Genomic DNA, 26,372 nt, shown 5'->3' on the forward strand with positions numbered 1-26,372 from the left:
AGCAGTATGCGCTGCCTGGTGCGTGCTAAATGCGTGCAGCCCGCGGGCACCTTGCAGCAAAACCTGCGGGTGCAAGCGCGCAGCAGCAAGGGGGCATCCCCAGCGCAGCCACGGGCACGCACACGCTTCTAAGTGAGCGCTGAAGAGCGGGCACCCGCACCGGGAGCGCGCAGCCCCGGGCACGCACGCAGCAGCCAGTGTGCGGCAGCGAGCGGGCAGCCGGCAGCCAGCCTGCACCCCCCGTGAGGCCCTCGGTCACTTCAGATCAAGGTCACTCACGTCTAAGCTCTAATCGGTGCCCGTAATCCCTCGGCTGCTGCGAGTTAATGCCAATGCAGATGGTGCGGCTGAGGCTGCGGGGTGGGGGGAAAGGGCACCCCTGCAGGGGACACTCGGGGTCCCACTCCCCGAGGGATGGGGGAAGGAACCGGGGCAGGACGAGAGGGACACGGGGTTAACGATGGCTTCCTTGAACCAGCCTCTTCCATCAGGGCATTCCCGCAGGATGAGGCTGGGCTGAGGGCAGAGGTGCACCCGCTCGTGAGTCAGGCTGGCGCATTTGAATGAACTTTGGAATGATGTGAGGTATTCCAGGAGTATTGCAGTTGCTGAAACTCGTGTCTCGTTTCTACCCGGAGAACGCCCATATCTGCATCCATACAGCAGCTCTGAGGATGTTTAATCCGCTTGTGGCTTCTCATTCCAGTCCATGAAATCCCACACGTCTTCTCCTTCCTTTGCCGTTCTTCCCAGCAACGTGGTTTTGGGCAGGGGGAAGAACCTGGCCTCTCAGCTGGAGGAAAGGAGAGCACCAACACCGTCACCAAGAGGGCGATCCACCAGCATCAAGAACCAAGACACATTTCAAACCCAGCAGCCTCAAAGTAAGAGGCAGAACCTCTGCTTTGTCCATTTATTATTATGCAGCCCAAGGTCCCTGTTTTCCATCTCAACTGGGCTTGGGTACGTTGGGTTTCTCCCTGAGAAAACCAGGTCTGGGAATGCAAAGGTTCCCTAAAAGGATGATAAAAAGAGCTGTAGGAAAACAACCTGACACTAAATTATCTTGCATTTAAGGATAACCAAGAGTCTTCTTTGTTACAGCTGGAATATGATGAACAGGAATCCCTGGAAGACAAAAAGGTGCCAAATCACCCTGTGTGCAAACTGGCAATGCCCAAGTCAGCTGCTGAGCAGCAAAGGCTCAAGCAGGCCACTCGGTTCTGAGCGCAGGGCTGTCACTGTGCCACCCCTCAGCAAGCAAACTGATAGGACTAGATTAGCAAATGAAACAAAACCACACAGCTCCCAAAGTTGCAACACGGGTTTCAAATGAAAATCCGGGGTTTTATTTCACAAGTTGCTAAAATCTAAGTACAATAAGTCATTTTCATTATTACTGTATTATAAAATCTTGTCATCGCAAGGTCTCCCAAGAAAGGTTATATGGCTTGCAAAGAACCAACGCTGCTCTAACCCTCTCCCCAGGAGAGGGGGGAAGCAAGCAGCATCCGAGCAATGTCAAACCAGCTCATGCAGCAGTTTGCAGTGAAGCAGTGGAGGGCTGGGAACACGGGACACACCGGCTCTCCCAGCCGAGTGATGCCAGGGATGGGCCGGGGCTGCAGAGCGGCTCCTTCAGGCTCGTGTTCGGAAGGAGCTGGAAGGATTTTGTCTCTTCCAGGAGAGGAGGTGGCTTTGGGATGCTCTGCAGCAGAGCCACTGAGAGCCCTTACGGAGGCAGGGATCCCAAACAGAACAGCAGGAGAAATAAAGCAAAGATCCGGTCTTCAAAGCATGTCTAACACCCCCCCCACCCCCCCTTCACAATTCCCAAACCATGGAACCTTTAGGGCATAATACCATAATGTGAATATTCTGATCGAGCTTTTCTACCTATTGGTTGGGTTCTGCAGCTGGGTTTTGGTTTTGTCAGGTGGGGAGGAAGAGATTTGGAAAGACTCAGAGGTGTTTGAACAACATCTAAACCTAAAGTGGTACCTCGAGGAGCCCAGTCCAACACCATCAACTGAACCCACAGCTTCGACTACAAGGAAGAAACAATTCTGGCATTTACCACATTTTTACCACTTCAATCTTTTCCTGGTGCATTTATCTGGAACTTGGCAGAAACAGAGACGCAATAAATAGATCCTTCCATGTTACCTGCACCATGGGTTAATACCCATGTCAAAACAGTTGGAATCCCAACAGCCCAATATCTATGTTAGCTTCACAAAGCCTTCAAAAGAATTCTACCCCGATACATCAAATAGTATTTGCAGGGGTTTATGCTACATGAAACCAAACCAGATTGCTCCTTCGAAGCACAGGGTTTTGAAGTCAGTACATGCAGCCCCAGTTTCAGTTCCAAATCTTAAAATAGGAAGTTTTCTCCATTAGATTAAGGCTTAGTTTGTATCTCCTCTCTTCAACGCATATTAGTGGATACTCCCCTCTTAAATGGATATTCAAATTAAAATGTATAAGGTGCTGGACTGAACTGGTGGGATCCAGAAAGGTTCTGACACAGCTTTTAGAATAGACAAGCTCAATACTTCTGCCCATCATTTCAGCCCCCTTATTCCCAGCTGAAGCTACTCCAACAGCAGAAAGCAAGAGCGAAGTTGTCCAAGGCTTCCCCCAGCGGCTTCTGGGTTTTAGTTTGAGAAGTTCAGCTTGTTCTTTATGAGCAAGTGCACTCTCCCAAGTGCTCAGATAACGCAGCAGCTTGTCAGAAGAGAGCACAGGAAAGAACCAGCCCCAGCCCCCTCCTCCCAGGTGAGGAACTGAAACGTTTTCCTACTATTTCAAAGGTGGAAAAAATCAAATGCACTCAAATCTCTTCACTCCACATCTCCCGATCCAAAACATCTTGTAATGAAAAGGAAAATCAAAACCTCAAACCATATCCTCTCACCCCCATTTAGCTCTTCCTATACCTGTGTCGAGCAAACAAAAAACAAAGTCAAATTGAAATTCCAGGGCTTTTTTTTTTTCCTTTTTTTATACAGCAACAAATACCATTTTGCAAAACTAGGTCTTCTACTCTACTGAACAGTTTCCAAAGTATCTAAATACTGATATTCACACAACAGAAGAGGGGTGAAAATGAACGGGTTTGCTCTTTCACTATGCAACGGTTAGATCTGAAGGGGGACATCCCTAAACAGTTCTTGGTTTCAAGTGAGATCTAACAGCAACTGCTAAGAAAATAGATTCAGCATAGACTGAATAGTAACCCCTCCCCCCTTTTCTTTTTATATATAGATATATAGATATATATATATAATTTTGCAAATAATTCTTATCAGCACTACTTCTAGCACTGATATGCAACATAAGTAGTAAGGCATGTATCTCTGCCACTTGAATTCAACTGGGATTTGGGAGAAGCACAGGGAAGAAGGAGGGAAGATGATGAGAAGGAAGAAAAAGAAATCAAACAAAACTGGACCTGAAGGATTTGGGTTTAACCTGTGGAATCCCCAGAAAGGTATGAAAACCATGTAGAAACCTGTCCTTAAGGTTACCTAAAGCTCTAGCCAAAGTGAAGTACTGAAGGGATGACAGCGGAGCATGCTTGGAACACCTGGAAGGACACAGCTCGAGAGGGATCAAGGTCCTGCCCCCAACATCCTGGCACAGGCTGGGAACAGCTTCTCCATGGGAATGGGCAGAAGAAGGAGCAGCTCCCGGCCCTCAGCTCCCCCCGCTCGCCCTGGCTGATTGCAGCTTCTGGAATTCTTATTCTTTTTTTTTTTTTTGATTTTTTTCTTTCCCCCTCCCCACCCCCCCCCCCTTTTTTTTTTTGAGTAAAATTGCTCAAAACAATAAACAACAACAACAAAAAATAACCTTCCAGAAAGAAAATAATCCCAAACAGTCCCGCTCTGAAGTCTCTGGGAGCATCTGAAAGGCCCAACTGCTCTTCGCTGAATTAGAAAGACTGAACAAAAGGTGTTTGTCTATTGAGGAAATTAGATTTTTAGACTACCAACAGTTCAAAAAGTCTATTCCAAACAGAATCCAACAAAAGTGAGAGACTCCTGCACTGCTTCCCACCGACCTGACAAGTTTTGGTGGCAGCCAGTCCCTTAGGAAAAGAAAAAAACAACCCAAAACCATACTCGACTGGAACTGGAGTTTGCACTTATTTATCATTAGCTCATCATCAGAAGATTTGGAAACATTATAATCTGTCAACTGCCTTCCTGGCTGGAAAGGGGCAGGGAAGAAAAGCAAACATGAACTAAATGCATCTGCAAGACGGGGTTGAGATTCCTCTCTCCTTGAGCTGAGATCCTCGAACACCGTGTTCCTGGTGACTGGGTGGTTATGAATAAAGAAACCGAAGGCAGAGAGTCGAGTCCTCCTTTTGTGCTGGTGACAAAGGAATCCAAACTGAAGACAGAAAGCCAAAAAAAACTGAGAGAATTCTTCCCCTTCCCTGACAGCCTTCATCATCAGTCAATGCTCAGAATCTGAGAACCAAATGAGCTCAGGTCTTTCCCACCCACATGGTGTTGTCTTCTCATTGCAGGGACAGCAGCACTCGATGGGATGAGGAGTGGTCTTCTTGCATCCTATAAAGCCTGGGGCATATCCAGCTGGGATTAAAGCAGATTCCACTGTAATGTGGTATAAAAAGGATGGCAGAAACAGGAAAGTCTTCCTCTTGGGCATTCCTCTGCATTATTTCCACGTGGCGGACTGTGGGATGGACCGTGGGGGAATCATATCCAGGAGATATTCACGCTGGCGGTCTACTGCTGAGGAGGACTTGTGCACAGCTAAACTAGGGTTAACGAAAGGTAAAGCCCCACCTGATGAGACACAAAAGAGGAGAGAGAACAAGTGTCACAGCACGATACAAGCACAAGAAAAACAGTGGCAAAACCATGCTGCTCATCCCCCTGAAATCACCATCGAAGCACAGGGCACTACTGGCTGCAAAGGTCAGACACCTTCTGAAGATAAAAGGTTCTAAAACAGGAGCAAGGTTTTATACCAGAAATGAGGATTTGAGCTCTCTGCAATTAAACTACATATTAAATGCAAAATGAAGCTATCAGGAATAAAAAAAATCCAAAGAAATCAATTTAATACTGGGCAAGGGAGTAGATCACAAGCGACTGTTAGTGCAGCGTTTCCTTCCTGGAGATCCTATTTATCACTGAGGAAAACAAATGACTTGAGCTCTCAAGTCAAGATTCTTTTATATATATAGAAAAAGAAGATCAGATTAGCATTTATAATTTCCATTTGTTCAGAGCAACAGCTTTAGTCATTGCAAACCCTGAGGCATGCTGGCAGCATGTGCTGCAGCCTCACCTAGAGCAAAACCATCTGGTTACTGTATGTTGCCTTCCCACCAGTCAAACCCAACTGAACTGAACTCCCAGAAATGAATGACAGACTCCTGCAGCATGACACTGGCTGCTCAGGTGGCCTCAGGGATGCACAATGATGTTACATCTATTTAGTCTCTTTATAAATGTGCGTTTTTATTGGGTAGCATCACCTTGTTGCCCCTCTTGATGAGCCCCAAAAGTGTCAACACCACGACTAAGAGCAAAGCCGCAGCACCATCAGGCTTTCATGCAGAAAGTGGCAAAGAGAAACCAGCCTTACCCAAAGAACTATGATTGTTGGACAGAGTGCAGCTAGTAAGTACAAAGAGAAGAAGCTTTAGAGAAATAATCTACCTGTATTGACGGGAGTCTTCTTCCAGGCGGCAGCGCTGCCCTTGCTGACAGGTCTCTCAGCATGCTTACCTGGCCTACTCCCAAGTGCTGCTGCAGACGATGCATTCTGCAACTTGGGTGACTGGCTAAATGCATGCAACACTCCCCGGGGAGCTCCAGGACCTCGAGACATCTGGCTAGAAGTCTGGCAAGAGAGCAGAGAGTAAGACAGGCACTGCAGGTTGCTGGCTCTCAAGTACAACCACCCGGGGGAACCTTCACAGCCCCTTTTCTCTCCTCCCTTGGCTGCTTCTGCCAAGCCTAGACTATTATTTCTGCTACCAAGCCTACTACAGCTTCGGGGCTGGAAACTTCCAAGACTTCTCTGCAGCAAGATAAGAATCAGCTTTCTACTCCAGAAAGCACCTGTAAGGATTAGGAATTAGAATCAACTGCAAAGCAGCAAAAACGGTGCCGTGTGAGCACCTCTGTACACAGGCGTCACTTCCCTATCCTAAATAACCAGTACTCAACTCAAATCAGCACTTAAGCACTTCCTCCAACCAAAAGGTGGCTTTAGGGACCCAGGCTGTGTCATAGATGGTTGATACCATCACCTTAAAACTTCACAAGCAACACTGTGTGATCCTGGCTTAAGCCTTTTCCCCCCACCTCTATCTTAGGTCAACTGACACTTTCCATCTGGCACATCATAAGGAAAAATCTGGAACAGACTTTGCAGGATGCGAGTTAAACACCCTGGATAATTCCAACAACTCTGCAGAAAAAGACCATTCTCTTCTGTTCTTCAGGTACAGAGAATGTAACTGAACTATCAGGTTCCTGCATGAACAAATCCCACTGTAACCTGCCCGGTTCAGTCAGGCACCCGGTTAAGCTTGCGCTCAAACACACACACGGCAGAGCCTAAAGAAAGCTAGGCCATGCTTCCATTTCGTGCCTGTACACCAGTGTGCATGGAGCCACAGGACTCTTGCCCCATCATCACCAAGACCTGGCTCCTGGCAGATTGATCCTCACCTGCTTGAGTGAGTGGTGCTGCACTATAGGGTCTGACTTGGTCTGTACAGGAGCTGAGGTCTGCTGCAGTATCCTCTGCTCGATCTCCTGCTCCTGCTGCAGTGCTTTGACGAAGGCAGCTTTCAGTCGGTTCGTGTGCTCAGCTTTCAAGGCCTTTTTCTGGTTGGATGTCATGCAGGTTTCACACATAATGATGCCGTTCTTCTCCTCCCTCCAGCGGCAGGTGAAGTCAGTCTTACACTGAGCACACATGTAGGGCTCACGAGATGATACAGCCACCGAAACTTTACCTGGAGAACACAAGCAGCTTAGCTCAGCTCCATCTGGGGCTTCTATGAATCAACAATACTTGAGAAACCTCAGCAATATTCCAGCTAAAGAAAGGCAAACCATCCACCCTTCGCTCTCCTTTTGCATTTACTAAACCTTGAAACTCTTGCTTGTGTGAGTGTGTGTGTAGGAATCCAGCAGATACTTCTTTAGACACTGATTCAAGACTTTAGTGGTGGTGGACAAACAAGGGGCTGGTTGGAAGCAAACAGCTCTGGGGAGAACTGAACGCATTTGAGAGCAATCTTCACACTCAGTGTCTAGAGTTCCTGTAGACTATTTTAGAATTTCAAAGTATTCAAGAAGGTGGATCCCAGATTTGACCGTGCTGCTGCAATGGAAACATTCCCTCCTTGTCTCCAAGGAGCATTTGGAACACCATCTCACCTTGAGTTTCCAGCAGATTCTGCACAACTTCTTCCAAGCCCACTAAGTAAATGAATTCGTTATTGGCTGCACTGGGCAGGAAATTCATCTCGGGTGCAGGAGGTTTGGGAGGAGGGATCTCCAAGAGCGTCTTCTCCAGCTGCTTCCGCAAGGCGAGCTTGGCGGCGGCCTGCCGGCTGGCCGGGGACTCACCAGCGTTCCCCATGGAAGCGGCGCTGCTTGGAGTAACATTGGCCTGAGTGGACGTCACGGATGTACCTTTGATTGAAGCTGGTGAAGCCTGGGAGGAGGCATGGCACAGGTCAGGGACACGGCACAGGTCAGGGACACGGCAGGGGGTAGGGACACGGCACGGGGTAGGGACACACAGTTCCAACCCCTGCCACGGGCAGGGACCCCTTCCACTGGAGCAGCTTGCTCCAAGCCTGTGTCCAACCTGGCCTTGAGCACTGCCAGGGATGGGGCAGCCACAGCTCCTATGGGCACCCTGTGCCAGCGCCTCAGCACCCTCACAGGGAAGAGCTTCTGCCTAAGAGCTCATCTCAATCTCCCCTCTGGCAGCTTATTTGCAGCACCTGTATGGCAGCATCAGTGGTAGATGTTAAGTTGCTGCTTCAGTGTCTCTCAGGGTTTCAGACAGGAACTCTGTTCACCAGAACACCCATTTACCTTTCTTAAGGAAGTTAAAAAAAAGACAGTCTCATGGACAACTTCATATTGAACCAGTAAATGTGAAATGAGGCACTAAATTCAGTTCAATGAAATAGATATTTCTCCCCAGGACTGTAATGGTTTTCTTCATTCCTGTGTACAGCATGTGTACAGAGCAAGGAGAAGGACATGGGAAGGACAAGGAGCAGGAGAGCTCTAGTGGGAACCAACCACCTAAGTTCGATGACAGCAAGCCACATCAACCAGACAATGAGTAATGAAAAGCATTTAGCTCTTCCTCTGGGATGTCAGGTTGGGCACAGAAGAGCCCATGGCACTCACCTGCGGGATGTTGACCAGCAGGCTGGTGTTGGGGACATTGGCCACGCGGATCAGTCCCTGCTGGATGATTCTCTGCCCCTGAATCTGGACGCTGGGGACCGACGCGCGTGGCGCCAGCAGCAGCGGAGGTGGCCCCGTGCTGGAGTGCTGTCGGATGTTGTGGATTTGCTGGGAAGAGACAGAAAAGGGCTGATGCACTGGTGCCAGGAGTAATGGGGAGGGTTAGAGCGGGAAATCAGTGGTGGGAGTTGAATGGGATGAGATGAGACAGTGGCAAAGGAGGCAGGGAACGACAAGAGAATGTAGTGATGACATCTGTGGCAAAATGTGATGAGTTTTCCCTTTCCCTTTTTCCAATCAGTATGAAACAAGCAGAATGGAACATGAAAAGATGCTCGTCTGTGAGGCCACCAGGTTAGAGCCAAACCAGCCATCTAAGTCTCCAAGTCAAACTTCTTTCAAAGTCCATCACTGCTAAAGCTGTTTCATTTGAAAGGCATTAGGAAAGCTACTCCTCAGAACATGTTCTTCTTCATAATCAGACCAGAAAGAAAATGAAATACACCAAATCTCTACCTTCCTTCTCACTGCTGGCTGTGCAACACACCAAAGAGACCTCGCACTGCAAAAGAAATCCTCATTTAACAAGGAAATGTTTGTTCCCTGATATCTCACAGAAGTCATCATTTCAGAAGAGCGTATCGAATCGAACACTGCTTCAGTGCCACTACTGTTTGCTGTCAGAGGTGATAAAGACCCTGCAAAGCAGCACTTTCAGCCTCGAAGTTGACTATCTCATTTCAGCAGCTCTTATTCAATCACAAGACAGACACAATGAGGGAGTTTTTGCATTTGAAAAGGTGAAATTGAGATGACAGAAACAATCGGGGGGGGGGGGGGGGGGGGATGGAAGAAGGAGAGACTGGATTTCATTTTCTTTGCTGCTGCTCCCCTAAAAAGCAGGTGAAGCTGGTAGCCTGTGAATTAACCCATAGCCAAGGGAAGCAGCAGTGCAGATGAGGCAGCTTCCTCCATCACCACAGCACCTTCTCATGCTTCACTGGAAGCTTATGGGACAGCATAATACATAAGCTTGGAATGATGCAAGAACTTCCAGTGGCAACACATCTAACTCATCTTACGAAATCCCAGCAGGAACTTCACAGTTTCCTCAGAGGAGCAGAAAGATGACTGGTTTAGTGCAGATGGATGAAGGAAAAGCCAAGTGGGTCCACCCCAAGGGAAGCACTTACCTGGGCTCCTCTGACAAGAGGTGGCATCACTATCTGTGTGTTCTGCTGAGTTCCTAACTTGGAAGAAGTCTGCTGCCCTCCACGGACCAATGGAGGAGGAATAACGGTGCCTGGCATCCGTGTAGAAGAGGTCTGCAAAACAGAGGATAGTTTACTCTTACTGTTTTGTTCTGGGGTGCTCATACTCATGCTCTCTTCTGCTGCTTGCTGTGCTGATAAGGCAGGGTCTGAAATCTTACGGACGCGGTGGCAGTCTGGCTGCACACCCAGGGCTTGCTCTCCCTCATCCTGCACAGAATCCAAAGGGTGAAGAGCAATCCTGGACAACATGCTCCCCTGCCCTCCCACCGCTGGAGTTGAAGAGCTCAAGGACTGTATTGAGACACACCATAACCCGAGTGTGACAGTGGGGGGACACAGTGCAGCTCTCCTCTCTGGCTGATAGGATGGATGCAGCATCACTGTTGAGCCCATGGAGAGACTGGAGGACAAGAGATGGCCAGGCTGGCTTCAGTGCAGTCAGATTCCAAGAGGCAAAAAGAAGTGTATTTTGGAGTGGAGGGAGTAAGAGAATGGGGAATACAAAACTGCTGTCTTCAAGAAGCACGGGGCAGACAGGAGTTGGAGGTGTGGGCACGTGCATGTATGTGTGAAGGGAAAAAGAAGAGACAGGTTTCACACACCACTGACATTCCTGCCGAGCACGGAGCCCAAGGAGCCCTCACTGCTCAGGAGCAACCAACCTCTCCATCTTACTCATGTGGCTTTACACATCTCACGACATCCCTCGCTCAGGCCCCAGCCTGATCATCATCTGTGGATGAAGACATCTAAACCCACTCAAGCTCCCACTTCCACGAGTTACCATGTGCACACACAAGTACACATTTAGGTAGGTGGGAAGTTTTATCCCCTTGTTATGCCTTTTGAGTGAAGACCAAAGGTTAACTCCTGCACACAGAAATTAGTAGAGCTGTTGCAGTCAAGCAAAAGCAGGTTAATTGCCCAAACACCGTAAGTTAGACAGAATCAGCTCAGTTCTGGATTCTGGATTCTCCCAGCTCTCTGCTCTGTCCAACCGCAGGTCTGACCGCTGAAGGTGTAACTTGTGCTCCAGTTCCTCTGAAAGTGCTGTCTTCAGTGAAGGCAACTTGCCTCAAGGAAGAGATTATTGCAGCTGATGGACTGCTGTAGGTTTTGTGGCTGTTTCCCAACTGGAGAACAAATGTCCCCCTTCCCTCGAGTGGCATGTTCCAGGGGATCTTCACTTTTCCCAAGTGAAAGCATTTTGAGCTGAAGCACTTTTGAAGTTGCTTCGAATTAGCTCAAGGTAAATAGCCAGAAATGGTTTCAGTCCAAGAGCAAAACAAGAACTTGAGTCAAGAGGCAGGTTAGGCTGACAGATGTCAATTGCCTTTCCCTTCTTCTTCCCCAAGGCTTTCCAACATTCCATTTCATTTCATGTGAACCAAGATCCCTCCTACCACCATGTGCCTTTCAGCCACCAAGCCAAAAGTAAAGATCTTGTCATTCACTCAGCTCTTAGTTAAGCACACTGAAGGCACAATTACATCCTGAGGGTACGGCAACAGGCTGCCACAATACTTCTATGCCCTAACTCCATGGCATCCTCTTTATGGGCGTCCGGATGTAGAGCGGATCGGGATGATCGGCCACTGAGAAATAAGCCTCTGAGAGTTACCTCCCTGTGACACCACTTTCATCTCCCACCCCAGGCATTCTTAGAAAGCTTAGAGAGGGGTTTTGGGAGTTCAAAGCTGGCTCCAAGCCATTCACGTGATGGGACTGTCCTGTGCACCTCGTCCTCTGCTCCATGCCCTATGCCTGGCAGCCTGGCCCCCCCACTGACCTGGAGGGATGGCTTGCCAGCAGCAACACTCTGCGGTCCCCGCACCAAGGGCGGAGGGGTGGCCACAGCACTCCCAGAGGAACCAGCAGGCTGGAAGAGGAAAAACCAGAAAGAAAGCAGACGAGTGTAAGGGTGTAAAGCAGGATTACAGAAGCTAAGGGAATAAAAGCGGTTTACCTCCTTGTGCCTCAGGAAGAGCATCTTCAGAGATGATGGGTTTCCCCCCTCCCCATCCCTTTCCTCCTCCAAGCATCTCAACATGCACATTTAAATGAAGAAATTATTAGGTAAGTATAGATAAGATTATACCAGGAAAATAAGAAAAAAAGGTTAGGAAAAAGACTTCAGATCTTAAGAAGTTTAGGATATGCCATTTCACCCTCGTTAGTTCAAACATCCAGAGCTCATTGCTCAGTGTTCAGCAGCAAGTTGAGTGATCCAGGTACTTGCATTAGTTTTAATCCCATGTACTCAAGAGCTCGTAAGTCTGGGAGAAAGACACCAACAAACCAACCCAACCCAGCCAGGAGAGCTGCTGTTAACATCCAGCCACACTGAGCAGTGCACTTACAGCTACATATCGCCCCCCTCACAAAGCCCAGCAAGTCAGCATCCCTCGCTGTGAAATGAAATGGTTTAGTTGCCATTGTTACAGGTACTTGAAGTTGAGCTCGTGCCTTGATGGCAGCACGTGGGGTGCTCGCCCACCCCCTCCACACAACTGCTCTGCCAAAAACAGAGGCTTCTTTGCTGGGTTAGTGGCTGATGAGAACAGCATGCAGTTGTGTGAGAAGGAGAGGAGGAAGGGAAGGCAGCTCAGAGTGCGAGGACTGAACTGTCCCTTCCAGGGGGAGTTTTTGGATGAAGGAACTGTGTGACTAACCCCAGACTCATTTCACCTGGAAGACCTGGAATCCAGACCTGGATTTCTGTCACGCAGCACAAAATGCAGCCCTCGGCTCCCAGAGCCTGGGGTTCGCACTCTACCTGTCAGCACATTGGTTACATGCAAGGATCTCCTCCACGTCTTTCAACAATCTCCAAATGACATTAAGGACTGGATGGAGTGTTTAGTAAGTGGGAAAGTATCACATTCATAAACACATCTGGGTTTTAACAAAAAGATCTTCAGCTTTTGCATACAGTTTATAGGGGAAACTGTCTTGTCTTGGTCTTGGCAAGACAAAAAGGAATGGTTCACAGGAGAAGCTACCCTAAACTTCATCAAGGTTTCATGAACAGTGGGATATGCTTTATCTGAAAGGGCTCTTATGTTCCACAGGTTCTAGCAACTACCCCAGTTACTTCATTCCTTCCCTCCCCGGTTCAAAAGATGAGCTGTAAGCTTCTGTAGGATGATCAATACCTTCTGGATAGTGGTCTCCTTCTGGATTTGACTTTGCCGCAGCTTTTTCAATAGCACAAGTTTTGCTTCTTCTAACCGTAACTCTTCTTTTAGCTGTTTAATCATCCTCTCCCGCTCCTCTGGGCTGCTCTTCTGCAGGGCAAGAGAGGATGGGAAAGCAGGGAGGGGGAAGAGGGGAACACAGATACCATACAAGTTACAACAAGAATTTACAACCCTGTAATTGGCACATGGGGCTCAATATCACTGCCATGCAATGCATGGACACAAACTGAGCATGGAGCAAGAACTCAAGGGGGAAAAGAAAGCACGATTTGGAGTTATTTTCACAAAAAAACAAGCCAAAAAGGCAAAACAAGGAAATGCAGTTCAAATAAAACCTCAGACAACAACTCTGTGTTGGGTTATGCTGAGTAAGGGACACTGCATCCACCAAAAAGCCCGTTCAGAAAAAGAAGGGCATCAGCCTTTAACAGCTCCAAGATTCCCCACTTGCAAATCTATCTTCAGGAAAGGCTGGATCCACCTGACCTGCGAGCACAGGCAGCTCTGCAGGAACCAGTGGTGTGGTTGGTTTCAGCTGGCACACTAAGAGTGAGTCAAGCCAAGAACTCACCATGAGCGCCTCTGTGTTGGTCTCTTTTAATGCTATTTTGGTTAACCCATTCATCCTAGGGCTGGAAGGTTCATTGTCAGATAACACTATCACATCCGGGGAGGGGACTCGCTTCTCTCTCTTTAGTTCACTGCAAATCAAGAGCAAAATACAGAGAATGGGTTAATAAAACCAAGCAAACTACTACTTCGTGCTGCATTTCCTAATGCTAATGTCTGGAAGTTGTGACTCTTTCCCACTCCAGTTACTGAATCTGAAGGAAACTCAAACCACTCACACTCCCTCACTTACCTAAGTTTAGGTACTTTATGGCATTATCTTCTTCCTACACCAAATCAATTCTTTTCCCCGATTGAGAGCACAAACCTGGAGCAGTCTCAACACCAATGGGCACATCCATGAAACACCACTGAAAGCCACTGAACCACATCCAGGTTTATAATGATTTTAACTCTTTTTCTGCCTTTAACACTCAGTGTCTTGAGTGCTGCCTGCACCTTCCACCCGAACTCCTGACAATAAATCACCTCTTGGCTCCACTGCTTATGGTTATACCTATGAAAAGAGAATCTTAAGCTCCGTGAACCAAAAGGGACAGAGGTGACAGGATGTGACAGCAGATGCCAGCGCCTCTCCTCCACTGCACAAGCCAGTACCTGTCAGATCACCTCTGGTATCAGGATTTGGGCTTTGAAGCCGTGAAGCCAAAGGATCTCAGAGCAAGGCTTGCAGCGTGAGAGGCTGAGACGTTGAACAGGAACAGGGCAGCAAAGTCTTCTGCAGCACCCAGGTAATGGCAGCGCTTGAGAGAGGGCTGACAGTGAGGATGTGAGGAGGACACAACACAAGTCACTGTTTTGTTCTGCTTTAAACGCAAAGCCAGAAGCAGGAGCAATCAAGCTGCAAGTGAGAACCTTGTGTGTATCACTGTATGATGGAAACTGCACGAAGGATTTGTCTCAAGCAAGATGAAGCAAGTATGTCAGTGTGATTTGTTCTGCCCTCAAGGATATCCTCATGAGGCACATGAGCTTTGTCAGTGAAATACCAGGCAATTACTTCTTAGACTAAACAGCAGTTTCTGCACTTAACTGACAGCCACATTTAGCAGGAGCCCAGTGATTAACAGAAATTAATCATTAGGATCTTCTTTAGGGACAAAGAGGCTGTTCACACCAACTGATGGCACTGCAGAGCTGGGTCCCCCCGGCAGCTTTAGGAGACGCGCACCCGCAGGGAAGGCAGCAGGTACCAGGGTCTGGATGCTCCAAAACCAGCTCAGAACCTCCAAACCCCGGCTTTTAAAATGCCATTTCCACGGCAGTGGAATAAAGACGAAGGCAGGAGTGTCCTCTAGAGGGCACAGCGAGGCAGGGAACCCCAGCTCCCAGCTGCTCCCAACGGGAACCGTGGCACACGTGAAGCATTCCCGGCTTTTCCCTGTACCTGAACCGGCTCGGGTCGCCCTCGCCAGGGCTGGGCCGAGCCCTCCCCGGCCCAGGGAGCTGCTCCCGGCAGCGCTGGGCACGGACGGGCTGAGCCCTTTCCCGATGGCAACCGCATGAAGGAGCGACACAACCGGGGCTCGTCGGCAGGCTCGGAGCTCACATCCCTCCTGCAGAGCAGGGGTAGTGCCCGCGGGGCACAGGCACCACCGGAGCAGCCGAGGCGCGCACCCTGAGCCGGCTCAGTCCCGACACAGGGGCTCCACCAGCCCGAGGGCAGGAAGGGAGCTGTGAAGCAGCCCCAAGGCCAGGGTGAAGGGCTCCATGGAGCCCCCTCGGCCGCGCTCCGCAGGGAGGTTGGTGGAACCCGGGAGTTCCAATGGGACCACACCGGAGGCTCCGCCGCTGCCGAGCTCCGGCCTGACCCGGTTCAGACGGCGGCACTGAGCGGGGGTCACGTGACCCGCCCCCAAAAAACCATGGCAACGGCCGGTTGCGGCCGGCACGGCCCCACAGGGCCTCGTCTTGGGCGGTGATGCCGGGAGCAGGCACCGGCACCGCAAACGGAGCGGGGTCCCCGTGCCCCGGCACCGCAAACGGAGCGGGGTCCCCGTGCCCGGCACCTGTGCAAGGGGCAAAGTGAGAAATAGGGGGAAAAGAGAGAAAAGCAGCCCCGAGAGCCCCCGTCCCGCACCACGGAGCCCTCCTGGTTCAATTCCCAGCCTGGATGAGGAAGGCTGAGCTGAACGCTGCTGCCGGCCGAGCCCAGGCTTCCTGGGACAGCACAAGGAAGGAAACGGTAATCCTGGCCTGGCCCCATGGCGTGTGCGGGTGACAGCGAGGGGACCGCAGCAGCTCCTCAGCAACCGGAATAGTCCTGATCCTTGAGGAAACACATGGAAAGTTGGGCAAGGGAGCTGGAGCACAGGTGGGATGGGAACGGCTGAGGGACCTGTGGGGCTCAGATGGAGAAGGCTCAGGGGGGACCTGATGGCTCCCTACAACTGCCTGATGGGAGGATGGAGCCAGGAGGGGCTGGGCTCTGCTCCCAAGGAACAAGGGATGGGACAAGAGGAAACGGCCTCAAGCTGCCCCAGGGCAGGTTTAGATGGAGCTGAGGAACAATTCCTGCCCCAGAGGGTGCTCAGGCATTGGAACAGGCTGCCCAGGGCAGAGCTGCAGGCACCGGCCCTGCAAGTGCTCACACAGCGTGGAGACGAGGCCTCAGTGCCATGGGTCAGTGGTGGCCTCGGCAGTGCTGGGGTAAGGGTTGGACTGGATGAGGTTAAAGGGCTTTTCCAACCTGGTTGATTCTAAAGGGAGAAGGAGCTGGGATGGACACCCCGATAACTGCCCTGCTCTCCAGCATACATGGATGCTGTTCCTGACAGCTACATTAGAAGATGCTCACCTAGGAAAAGCTGCCCGAGCAAGCACTACATTGAGAGTCTGAAACTGGGGATCTCCACAAAAGCATTCCTCATGTCTATTGAGGACCATCTCCACGCTGCCTCTGAGTCTGCGGGCATGCGACCTCACAGAGAAAAACCCTTCCTGAAGTGGGGAGACAGCCTACAGTCCTTAATGCAACACACTGACCACAGCGACCGAGCCTACTCAGTGCTCCAGGATCTCCCTCCTCAGCAGCACTGCACATGGAATGAGGCGGCACAAGAGGGAACCCCAGAAGTGTCCAGATCAGAACTGTGCCTTCAGAACCTAGGCTGCTTTCCTTGCTTGTGAGCCTGTGTCAAGCAGAACAATTCAAAGCAGATGTTTCAAAAGAAGAAAGACAATGGAAATATCACCACTTGCAGAAAAATACTGCTCCTCCTGTGGGGATCTGCCCCGCTCCTCTGCCCCTTCTCCTCCAAAGCCATCGGGCAGATCCTTCAGCTAAATAAAGACATTGCTCCATCATCCTGCCTTCAGCTTCCCAAAGTCACTGTCTCATGGCTTGGACTTGGGGCTGGAAGACGAAAGCAGAGCTGCTGCCCAGCTCCCTGCACCCATGTGAGCATTCCCAGCACTAACAGCATTGGAGCGAGCCATGCCGGTGTGAGGAACCAAGCACAGAGGCAGACACAGCTTTTCAAACACATTTCCCCTTCAGGCAAGATGGAAGCTCCCAGGAAGCACAAGAGCACAAACCGGGGACGAAGCTTTTAACACTAACAAGAGAAGGAGACACCCAGGAACTGCTGGCTCTGCCGTGGGGGCTCATGCTGCAGCTTCGGGAGCTTCAGGATGTTAACAGAAGAGCTCCTGTATCTCAACAAACAGCCTTTGCATTCCTCATACTGCTCCAGAGGCATCACACAGAGAATGAGCTTCATTCACAGAGCAGACCCTGCCCGTGCTCCAAAATGCCCTTTCGATCGCTCCTCCAAACAAAAGAGAGACAAGGGTAAAATCAATGTGCTGCTCACTTGGTTGGAGTCACAGAGCTACTGACCTGAAACTTGCCATCCCCCCGAGCAGAGCAGGAGCCCTCCCCGGCCTCATCCTGCTGATCCCGACACATCCCACCATCCGCAGGTAACCGAGGGAAGCGCCACAACTGCTTCAGGCTAAAGCTTCATCTGCATTCGCAAATATGCAACAGTTTTGCCTCAGTCCATTCAACAACTCTCATCCAAAAATAGTTGGCAAGGAAGGAAGACAAACAAGGAAAGAAAGAGCAAAGCAGTGGGGATTTTTCTTTTCTTCCCCCTGGAGATGTTTTATCTCCGTGAATCAAAGAAGCTGCAATGGATCTAGCGACTGTGGTGTGAAACTGAAGCAAACAAACTCCATCCCTTCCTCTGAACCGAAGGGAGGACACTGGCATCCCACTCTCTCTGTCTGCATTTCAAATAAACCACTAAAACTGCCCAAGAAACTCTGGCATCAATTTTGTCACAATATCTTTTAGCACAACACATGCCAGGAGGTGCAGACACAACGTAGATAAGCTGAAGAGATCTAAAGCATGGGGCTGTGCCTTATTTCCAGGCTTCCTAATGGGAAGAGAGGAGCTTACTGCTCCTCACTGGCTCTGCCATGAATATTGCTCCCAGCAAATCCCAGTAAAGCAGCACAAGCTGCATCCCACCACGCTTCAGAACATGTTAGAGCTTCCCAATCAAACCCTTTCAGTTAAGAAGTGTTCAATGCGCCTTGGCCAGATGAAACTGAACAAAACCCACCCCAAATCCTGAAATCCTTCAGAGCGCCAACATTTAGCAGCCAAACCTGAAAACCCAGAGAGCAGCCATGGGGGCAACTTCCATCCAGCAACTTCTAATCAATGTCATTCCTCATTATCGCGTGTAACAGGAGGAGAAAGTGATGGTTCTGAGCTTCCAGAGCAGTGCAATGTGTCACAGGCACAAATCAGACCCACCAAGACCTAAAGTTAAAGGAACTATGGCGTTCAGAGAGATGATTTGTCTGACAGCACTAACCACAGCGATGCCCAAGAGCTCCTCACCCTCCCTGACAGCTCTCATGGGAGCAGCCGCTCACAGGGAGCTTCAAGAAGCAAGATCTTCGAGCTGGGGATCTATCTGATAGTTGAGCATCCCAGAAATCAGGAGACAACAGATGGGCACAAGCAACTCTTGTGGAAAACAAACCCAGCATATCACATGCAGGCTTTTTACCTTGCCCAGGCTTCATTTCTGGTTATCAGCCAGCCCTGAACTGGTTTTGATCAAGGCACAGTTAATGCAGGTTCCATAGCTCATGTGCTGGTGTCCTGCTCTTGGCAAACAGAGAAACACAAGAAAAACTGCAAGATGCTCAACTGCTTAAAACCCAGTTGGCTCTGCGGGACATGCTCATCCCAGGATTGCTATCGAGGCAAAGCAAGAACTGGGAATAACAGATAGAAGGCAGTTCTTGTATCTGTGTTTTATTAACAGCGCCACCCTCACCGCTGCCACCCTGCCTGTGCGCTGTGACAACACCACGTCCTCACTCTCTCCTTGCACACTGAGAAGCCTCCTTCTTTAGGATCCTGAAGGGAAACATGTTGAGGTTATCTATTCAGGGAGTTACTGTAATTCCGAGGAGTTAAGATAGCCCAGCACAACAACCAAGCACAACACAGCTGCTCACAGGGTCAAGCAGTAGCCTTGCCTGGAAACACCCTACACCTCTATGAGCAAAGTTTTCCTACAGTTGGGATAACAGTGCACTGCTCCTGAGGGATCCCAGTGCTCCAGAAGAGGATAACTTGTCCTTACAGACACAGCAGCTCCCATCCAGGGCCAGTTACACAGCCGTGTCCGGAAGGATTGCTCCTGGTCTGCCAAAGCTCACTGAGCACACCAGGATTCCTGAGCTGAGCTAGTACAGTGTATGCAACGTGTTCACACTGGCTGGGTTAGGAAAGTGCTAGGAAAAAAGCCTTAGAAAAGGGTCAGGATCCATCCTAGAGGTGAAGGGAGCTGTGCCTGGAGTACAGGAATGCAGTTGAGGTGCAGCAGGCAGCACGATCCAGGAATGGCTGCAGGAGGAAGCCCCAGCCTCAGTGGGAAGCAATGAATGCTCAAATGTGGTGGGAAACTCACATAACAAGGGAAGGGAAGAACAGAGAGATGAAGAAGAGAGGACAGAGAAAGCAGAGCTTGAAAGCACGAGAAGACATCAGGATTTGACCAGGTCTGACAAATGCTCTTTCCCTCCAGCACCCACACTGCCTTAAATCAGAGTATTCCCAAGCAAAGGCATTTCTGTGGCGCTGTTTCCCCACCCCACTGCAAACCAGACATGTCCTTCCCCCCCATTCCATCTCTGCAGTAGGTCCAGGATAATTACACCCCAGTGGAGCAAGCTCCCATCCCAGTGCTGCACAATGCCAGGCAGAGGAGCAAGGGTTTGGTTTGGCCTTGTGTGACCTCTCATCAAAGCCTTCTACCACTACAGACTTCCTTCTGTTTCTTCTGGCATCAGAGAACGTGCTCAAACCAGACCCTGGTTTTAAATTTAACTTTAAGGTTTAGAAAAAGAAAGAAGAAAATAAAATTAAAAGAAATGTGTTTTGAAGTTTCAGGCAGATATTGCCAGAGTATCAGAATATTTCAGGATGCAAATCCATTCAGTTGGCTTTACGTCAGCCAACTGCGCTTGCTGCTGGCCCCCTTTTCCAAGGAAAATATTATGTTTTCAGTTCTAGAAGCATTTAGGAAGTTTAAAAGTCAAACACATCACTAAGCAGGAGTTCTACCCAAGATATTCGTAGCGCTTTGGTCCTTTTAAGCAACAGCTCTTTGTTCATCAGCTCAGAAAATCGGCTCGGCTGCTTTAAAGAGCCAAGTGCTTGTGGGGCTGTGAGCCACATTCCTCTGCAGATCAAAGGTCTGGAAAGGTAAGCCCCACAAAACAATCAAAAATTCCTGATGAAATGAAGATCCATCTTCCCTATGAACACCGACTGCAAGAGCTCAGCCTCAGCTGGAGACGAGCTTCCTCTGTATCACAGCATCTCCAGGCTCACATCACATTCGCTTGGAGGCATTTGCATCCCGAGGCTGGTCAGCTGCTCAGAGCCACACATGGACCAAGGGCACTGCCACGATGCAGGAGCAGAGCTCCAGAGCCTGGGAAGCTGCTGCCTGAAGCTTGCAGAATCACTCGGGCTCATTTCTGTCACTGGAGATGACTCAGGGTTTAATTCCTCTCTATTAAGGATTTTATAGAGATGGGCTTTATGAAAGGAGCTCCAGCTTACAAACAGCACCCAAAGCTTCTCCTTGTGAAATTCCTAATTGTATTTATCACCATTCACATCAGTGGGCTTTGGCTCAGACTGCAAGGGGAGTTTTTGTCTGGGGAAGCCTTTTCCATCTCCTTGCTGAAACTGAATACAACACTATCCTGTTACCTGAAACAGGAACACTGCACGGAGAGAGGATGCTCTCCCATCTCATGGAAACAGGAGTTACTGTTCCAGCCACTCTCTGGGAAGCTGGAAGCGTGCAGCCCCTTGCTCATCATCACCCTGTTTGCACGTCTTGCAAGACACCAAGAGAGGAGAAACACTGGCACCCATTTCAAAGATTCACAAGGAGCACAGGCGTGCGGGGGCAAGTACTGCAACAAAAGGGGGAGAATACGTCGTTCTAATGTATTCAGCTTTTGGTATGAGCAATCTTTTTAGATATTCTTCACCAAACCAGCCTGCATACCTGGGTTCATTCAGAGGTGGTGATGTGCCAAGAGACACCTTAGGGAGAGTCCCTCCCAGTCAGCACAACACAGCTGCTTGCCATGGAATCACCCATTACCCCAATAACTGCGTCTGTGCAAGACACAAGCTCCTCCTAAACAGCAAATTGAGCAACGTGTGGGTTTGTACCTTTGGCAGAAGGTTGAGGGACCTAAACCCTCAAGCCCTCCCCTTCCCTCGATCGCACTGATGGAAGAGGGCTTGTCTTACAGGTCCTGAAGCAGCAATCAGCCTCTTGCAAAGTATCTCTTAGAAAAGCATCAGAAGTTTGGGAAAGTTCCCAAATGAAACGCCATTAAACATCAAAGATGCCCATTTTCTTCACAGCACCCATAAGCACCCTCCTCCCAGTAATTCCTGTGATAAGGATCTGGTGTTTGCAACTCCTCTCCAACCTGCCCTGCTCCAACACCCAACATCCCAGCGAACAGGGGTCTCTCTGAGAGCAGAGGCAGGTCTCAGCTCTTAGGAATCCCCACTCCAGCAGCAGAACCAGGAATAAATGAGGCTTTGAGAGCTCCTGCTCAATGTGTTGGATCTTACTGCACCAGAAAGACAAAAACAAGCCCTCAAAGGGCTCACAACAGGGCCACAAACTTCCTGATGGATTTTTTATGCTGGTATAGCCAGGTTCTGAGTTAGAAATACGGTAGAAGATTTGGAATCAGGCTTTAAAGTGATGTCTGTAAATCTGTGTCAGAACCACCCAGTTCACACGTGTCTCTCATACACAGGGATTAGGAACTTTGAATTGGTGCTTTCAGATGGAAAAATGCAGCCATCTTAAGGAGGCTGGACTTTCAAAGGAGAACTTGTCCTACAGAAGATTGCTGCAGTCAGGTGCTGGCTTTTCAGAACACTTCTAGTGTCAATATCCACAACTTCCTTCAAAAAGATGCTCAGATGTATCCCCACATCCTGCTCCGTCAGGAAGAATCGAGTCGCAATTACAACTCCTCTGTTTAGACAATTACAATCTATTACTTTCCCTTTATCAGAGCTCAGCTCAAACCACCCAAACCACTCTTGCTCACAGAAATCTCAATCAGTAGCTCAAAGCGCATCCTCTCAGTAACGTGTATGGTTTTCTATTCAAGACTGTGTTTCTTTACTCAGCTGCTCGTCACAGCTGTCAAAGCCTGGGGAGGAGAAACCACTGAGGAAGCTCCAGCAGTAGGGGTTGGATCTCATGTGAAGAGCCAGAGCTGCAACACACATGTGGAATTGGAATCCTCTCCACCTTTAAGATGCAAAGAACTTCCTCTTTGTGCCAGTTGAGCATGTTTCACTGTGCTGGTATCCCCGATGTTACGGTGTGACTGCAGCACAGAGGCTGGAACTCACCTTTTTGAGGTACTCATGTCCACAGGCTCATCTCCCGTCTGCACCTCCACCTTAATGGTTGCTTTCACCTCTCCACCTTTTAACAAGCCTTGCACTTTGCCAGCTCCAGGATCTGCTTTGATTTTCATGTCTCCTTCAGCACTGACCTCTGTCCCCAACAGTCCTTTGTCCATTTTCAGTTTCTTGCTGTCCACATCGTTGTGCGGTACCTCACGTTCTAGCGCTCGTTTCTGGCTCCGTGTCCTGCATGCTTCCTCTGTCATTGTGAGGCTCTGGGGAGAGAGCAGACACGACCCACTTCAGCACACTGGGATAGAGAATAAAGTTGGACAAAACACCTCCATTTCAAACCAGGGCAAAGGACAGTGGTTACTGCAAAAGAAGCTCAGAAAGAGCAATGAAAGTGTTGCTGGTGTGCTCACGTAGCCTATCTCCAACATCCACCTCCGGCTGAAGCTAATAAGCACCCAGCATCACTGTACTTACACTTCTTATGTTAAGCAAAAGCCAAACAAGAACACACACAAGAACCTCACTGAGCATCAGCTACAATCACCCACAGCCTGCATCAGAGCACAGGAAAACAGACAAACCCCCACACGAGAAGTCTGGCTCTTCACCAGAAGGCAGGAGGACTGTATGTATTTGCCTCCCATGCAAATCAAGGCAATTATGGAATGCCAGATTAGGATCACCCGGGACTGCTGCCATGCCCTTCTGAGGACCTCAGCCTGGCTCCAAGTTTCAGGAATCACACACTATGGGGAGAAGGACCACGACACCCTGCGTGAGGAGACACTTCCATCCTGCTTGAGAGCCTGCTGCCAGCACTAAGGCACTGCCATTGTGAGACTCAAGTTGAGACTTTCTCCCCTCCTGGGGAAGGAGCCAGGCTTTTCCAGGCGGAAGCACCAGGCTCAGGGGAACCAGGCTTAACTCCTCGCCTGCCGGAGGGATAGGAAGTTCTGCTCCTGGTGGGCTCTGCCAGCCCACCCTCCGGTACCTGCGGCCACCCATCCATCCACCCATCCATCACCCATCCACCCATCCATCCCAGCGGACGCAGAGCTGAGTCAGGCTTTGATCCCATGACATCACTGGGCTCCACATGACCCTTCCCAGGATGCAGCCTGCGAGACAAAGCACTTTCCAGAAACCAGTCTGAGCCGGCAGCAGGCGACCTGCAGCGGGATCACCCCAGCCGGGCACCGCATCCCTCTTCCTCCTCACCCACGGCTCCCCTCTGGCTGCCTGGGGACACGGGGGGGGGGGCACCCCAGGGGTGACCTGGGGTGGGATGGGGGGAGAGGGACAGAAACACTCCCCCTTTAATTAATTAATTAATTTTAACTGTTCCTCCCATCTCCGGTTTCTTTCTCCTCCTTTAAAAAGGGCTCCAGGACTGAGGCCGACACTCACCAGTGGAACAAAGTGTTTGCAGTGGGTTTTAGCAGTGAGAGATTAACATAATTACACAACATAATTAACCTCTGCTCACCCTTCACCCCACCCCTCCGCAATTCAGCAGCGTCACATCAGCATTATGTGACACTGTCATTTCACAGCAGCAGCCCCATGCCAGTGAGCACAAGTTTCTCTGCATGGTCTTGGATGAAATAGGGGTATTTTTTTAGGGGGGGTCGATACAATAATGGCCAAAAAGAGCGTTTCACAGCAAGGGTAAATTCATGTTGGTATTTATGGGGGTGAGCAAACAGCACCCAGCCCAGGCAGGCAGCAGCATGGTGCAGCTCAGCATACCCCAGCAACAGCCCTCAGAGTGCAGCTTTTAACCACAGCAGCACCTCGGGTTGAGCACCTCTGCTGACGGTGCAGCTGCACCGCGAGCGCTGCTCCCCCCGAGCCTGGCCAGGAAGAGCCGATCTTCCTGCTGCTCAACACCCAAGCACGGCTGGCACAAAGCACGGCGCAGCCATCGCTGCCTTACACACCCCCATGTGCTGCTCATCACAGGCAGGAGGAGACCCCCTTCTACCCTGCTCTGGGTTTATCTGCGGGATCTTCCTATTCTCCAGCCTCGGAGGGATGCGAAGCAGCAAGTCCAGCAGCAGGTGCTGATCTGAGAGCTGCAGCGAGCAGCACATCAGGCACTCCGGCTCCAAACTTCAGCAACATCGACACGAGGCTGTATTTCTGCCCCTCTGGTTTGCCTGGTTTGAAGCAGGACAGGGAAAGGCACTCTCTGGAACTGTATCGGGGTATTTCACACATCACACACAGAGCTGCCAGGCAGAACTCTGCGCACTCAGGGCTGAACCTCGCTTACCTGAATTCAATCCCAAGCAGTGGAAATGAGCTAAATCTCCTACCGGCACTAAGGTTTAAAACACAATCAAAGCAGTTCAAATCCTAATGTAAAACCAGGTCACACACAGCAAGTGCTTCACGAGGTACCTGCTTTCTAGCTAAGCAAGCAGCTCACATTGGAGTGATGGAGAGAGGCAGGCGCTGAGCACCCCACTTGGAGCACTTCCAGGGGCAAACCCTTCGTACACAAACTCCTTACAAAGGTCAGGCTGAACAGATTAACAACCTCGATGAAAACACAGCATGTACCTTCTGACAAAGCCCTCTCCTAGGACAAATCCTCAAGGACATCACATCACGCACCCTGTGATTCCCTTCTGAACAGCCGCTTCTAACGCCACCAGCGCCTCCGCATCAGCCACCCACAACAAAGCCCGGTTCCCTTGGCTGCTGCTGCCACAACTTTGCTGCAAATCCAAATCCAGCCCAAGTTTTGTGTTTAGAATTCACAGCATCTTGTCCCGAGGATGCAGCAGCTGGGGCCTGTGACTGCCGGGGAGAAGAGGGGTTGTTTGTAACCCAGCTGAAGCTGCTCGGAAGATCCTCCTTGCGAGGAGACTGCCCCGAGATTTCTGCAGCTCAATCTGAAGACTGCAAGTGCAGGCTCAAGGTTTATTTATAAAGCCATGGAAAGATCTGGTTGCACAGCTCCCCAACCACAGGAGCCATTAAACTGTGTTTAGTGTGGATGAGCCCTAAACCCAAGGTCCCACAGTTTAACCCTTTCAAGAAATGGTCCCAGGAAACAATTTGCTAACATGGACACAGATGCTGAGAGACCTAAAGGAAAATTCCTGTAGCGCTGAGGGGAGGGGAGAACTAAGAAAAAGGATAAAATAACGAGAAGGATTTCTTCAAGGTGACTGTTCTGCCTCTTCTCAGGAGAAAAGATGAGATCCGGTAATGTCAGGCTTTGATGGGAACCGCCTGGGTTGACGGGCCCCATCTCCTGCAAGTCTGAGGGCACTGGAAGCAGTGCAGGTGAGGCCCTGGCAGGATCTATGTCCCACAGAAGACTACAAACCCTGGGTGCCCTGGAAGAGAGGAGGAGGAGGAGGAGCGCCCTCAGAGAGCCCGGCACCAGCAAGGACAGTGTCCTCCTCATGGAGGGGACACGAGCAGCTCCCTGCAGGACAGAGGAGGTCAGAGGAACCCAAACCCACCTGAAACAAAACTCTCTGGGTGGCAAACCTGGCAAATGGCTGAATCCCCATCACCCAAGGAGGGCACCCCAGAGACTTCACCACCACCAGGAAACAGCTCCTTGCCCATACACACTGAGCAGCCCTTGAGCCTGCTGGACTTCTGGAGATCACATCTGCACCACCTGGTTCCACTAGATAAGAATAAAGTCAGCTGGATGGGCCCGAAGAGCCAGGCTGTTCCCAGGGTAACAGAACACTCCCAAAGCTACTCCCCACATCCAAACTGCTGCTTCTCCACCGCTAAGAGCAACACGAACCCATCACCACCACTAGCTTCGGCTCAGCTCCACTAC

At 50.1% G+C, this 26,372-nt stretch overlaps 1 protein-coding gene and 1 long non-coding RNA gene across 7 annotated transcripts in view; one reads left to right on the forward strand and one right to left on the reverse strand.

Moving 5' to 3' along the window:
- The first annotated feature begins 214 nt into the window (after positions 1-214).
- Positions 215-2,206, forward strand: LOC134171831 (uncharacterized). The gene is made up of 2 exons (XR_009967742.1): positions 215-270; positions 1,105-2,206. It is a non-coding gene; the product is annotated as an uncharacterized LOC134171831 (long non-coding RNA).
- Positions 2,207-3,794: 1,588 nt separating this feature from the next.
- Positions 3,795-26,372, reverse strand: part of GATAD2A (GATA zinc finger domain containing 2A) — a 42,515-nt gene continuing 19,937 nt past the window's right edge. For 4 of the 6 annotated variants that reach the window (XM_062634403.1, XM_062634407.1, XM_062634405.1 and 1 more), the window contains 10 exons: positions 22,547-22,818; positions 13,544-13,673; positions 12,928-13,059; positions 11,562-11,651; positions 9,692-9,823; positions 8,439-8,606; positions 7,446-7,725; positions 6,729-7,018; positions 5,709-5,892; positions 3,795-4,826 (listed from right to left, as the gene is read on the reverse strand). In XM_062634403.1, the coding sequence (XP_062490387.1) occupies positions 4,696-4,826; positions 5,709-5,892; positions 6,729-7,018; positions 7,446-7,725; positions 8,439-8,606; positions 9,692-9,823; positions 11,562-11,651; positions 12,928-13,059; positions 13,544-13,673; positions 22,547-22,809 (1,800 nt within the window). In that variant the 5' untranslated portion in view covers positions 22,810-22,818 and the 3' untranslated portion in view covers positions 3,795-4,695. The remainder of the gene's footprint in view (positions 4,827-5,708; positions 5,893-6,728; positions 7,019-7,445; positions 7,726-8,438; positions 8,607-9,691; positions 9,824-11,561; positions 11,652-12,927; positions 13,060-13,543; positions 13,674-22,546; positions 22,819-26,372) is intronic. The other 2 variants (XM_062634408.1, XM_062634409.1) reach the window with 2 other exon arrangements.

This window comes from Pezoporus occidentalis, unplaced genomic scaffold, assembly GCF_034315485.1.
Source record: "Pezoporus occidentalis ecotype Australia unplaced genomic scaffold, CSIRO_AGI_Poc_V1 ctg424, whole genome shotgun sequence".
In the NCBI taxonomy this organism is placed as follows: domain Eukaryota; kingdom Metazoa; phylum Chordata; class Aves; order Psittaciformes; family Psittacidae; genus Pezoporus; species Pezoporus occidentalis.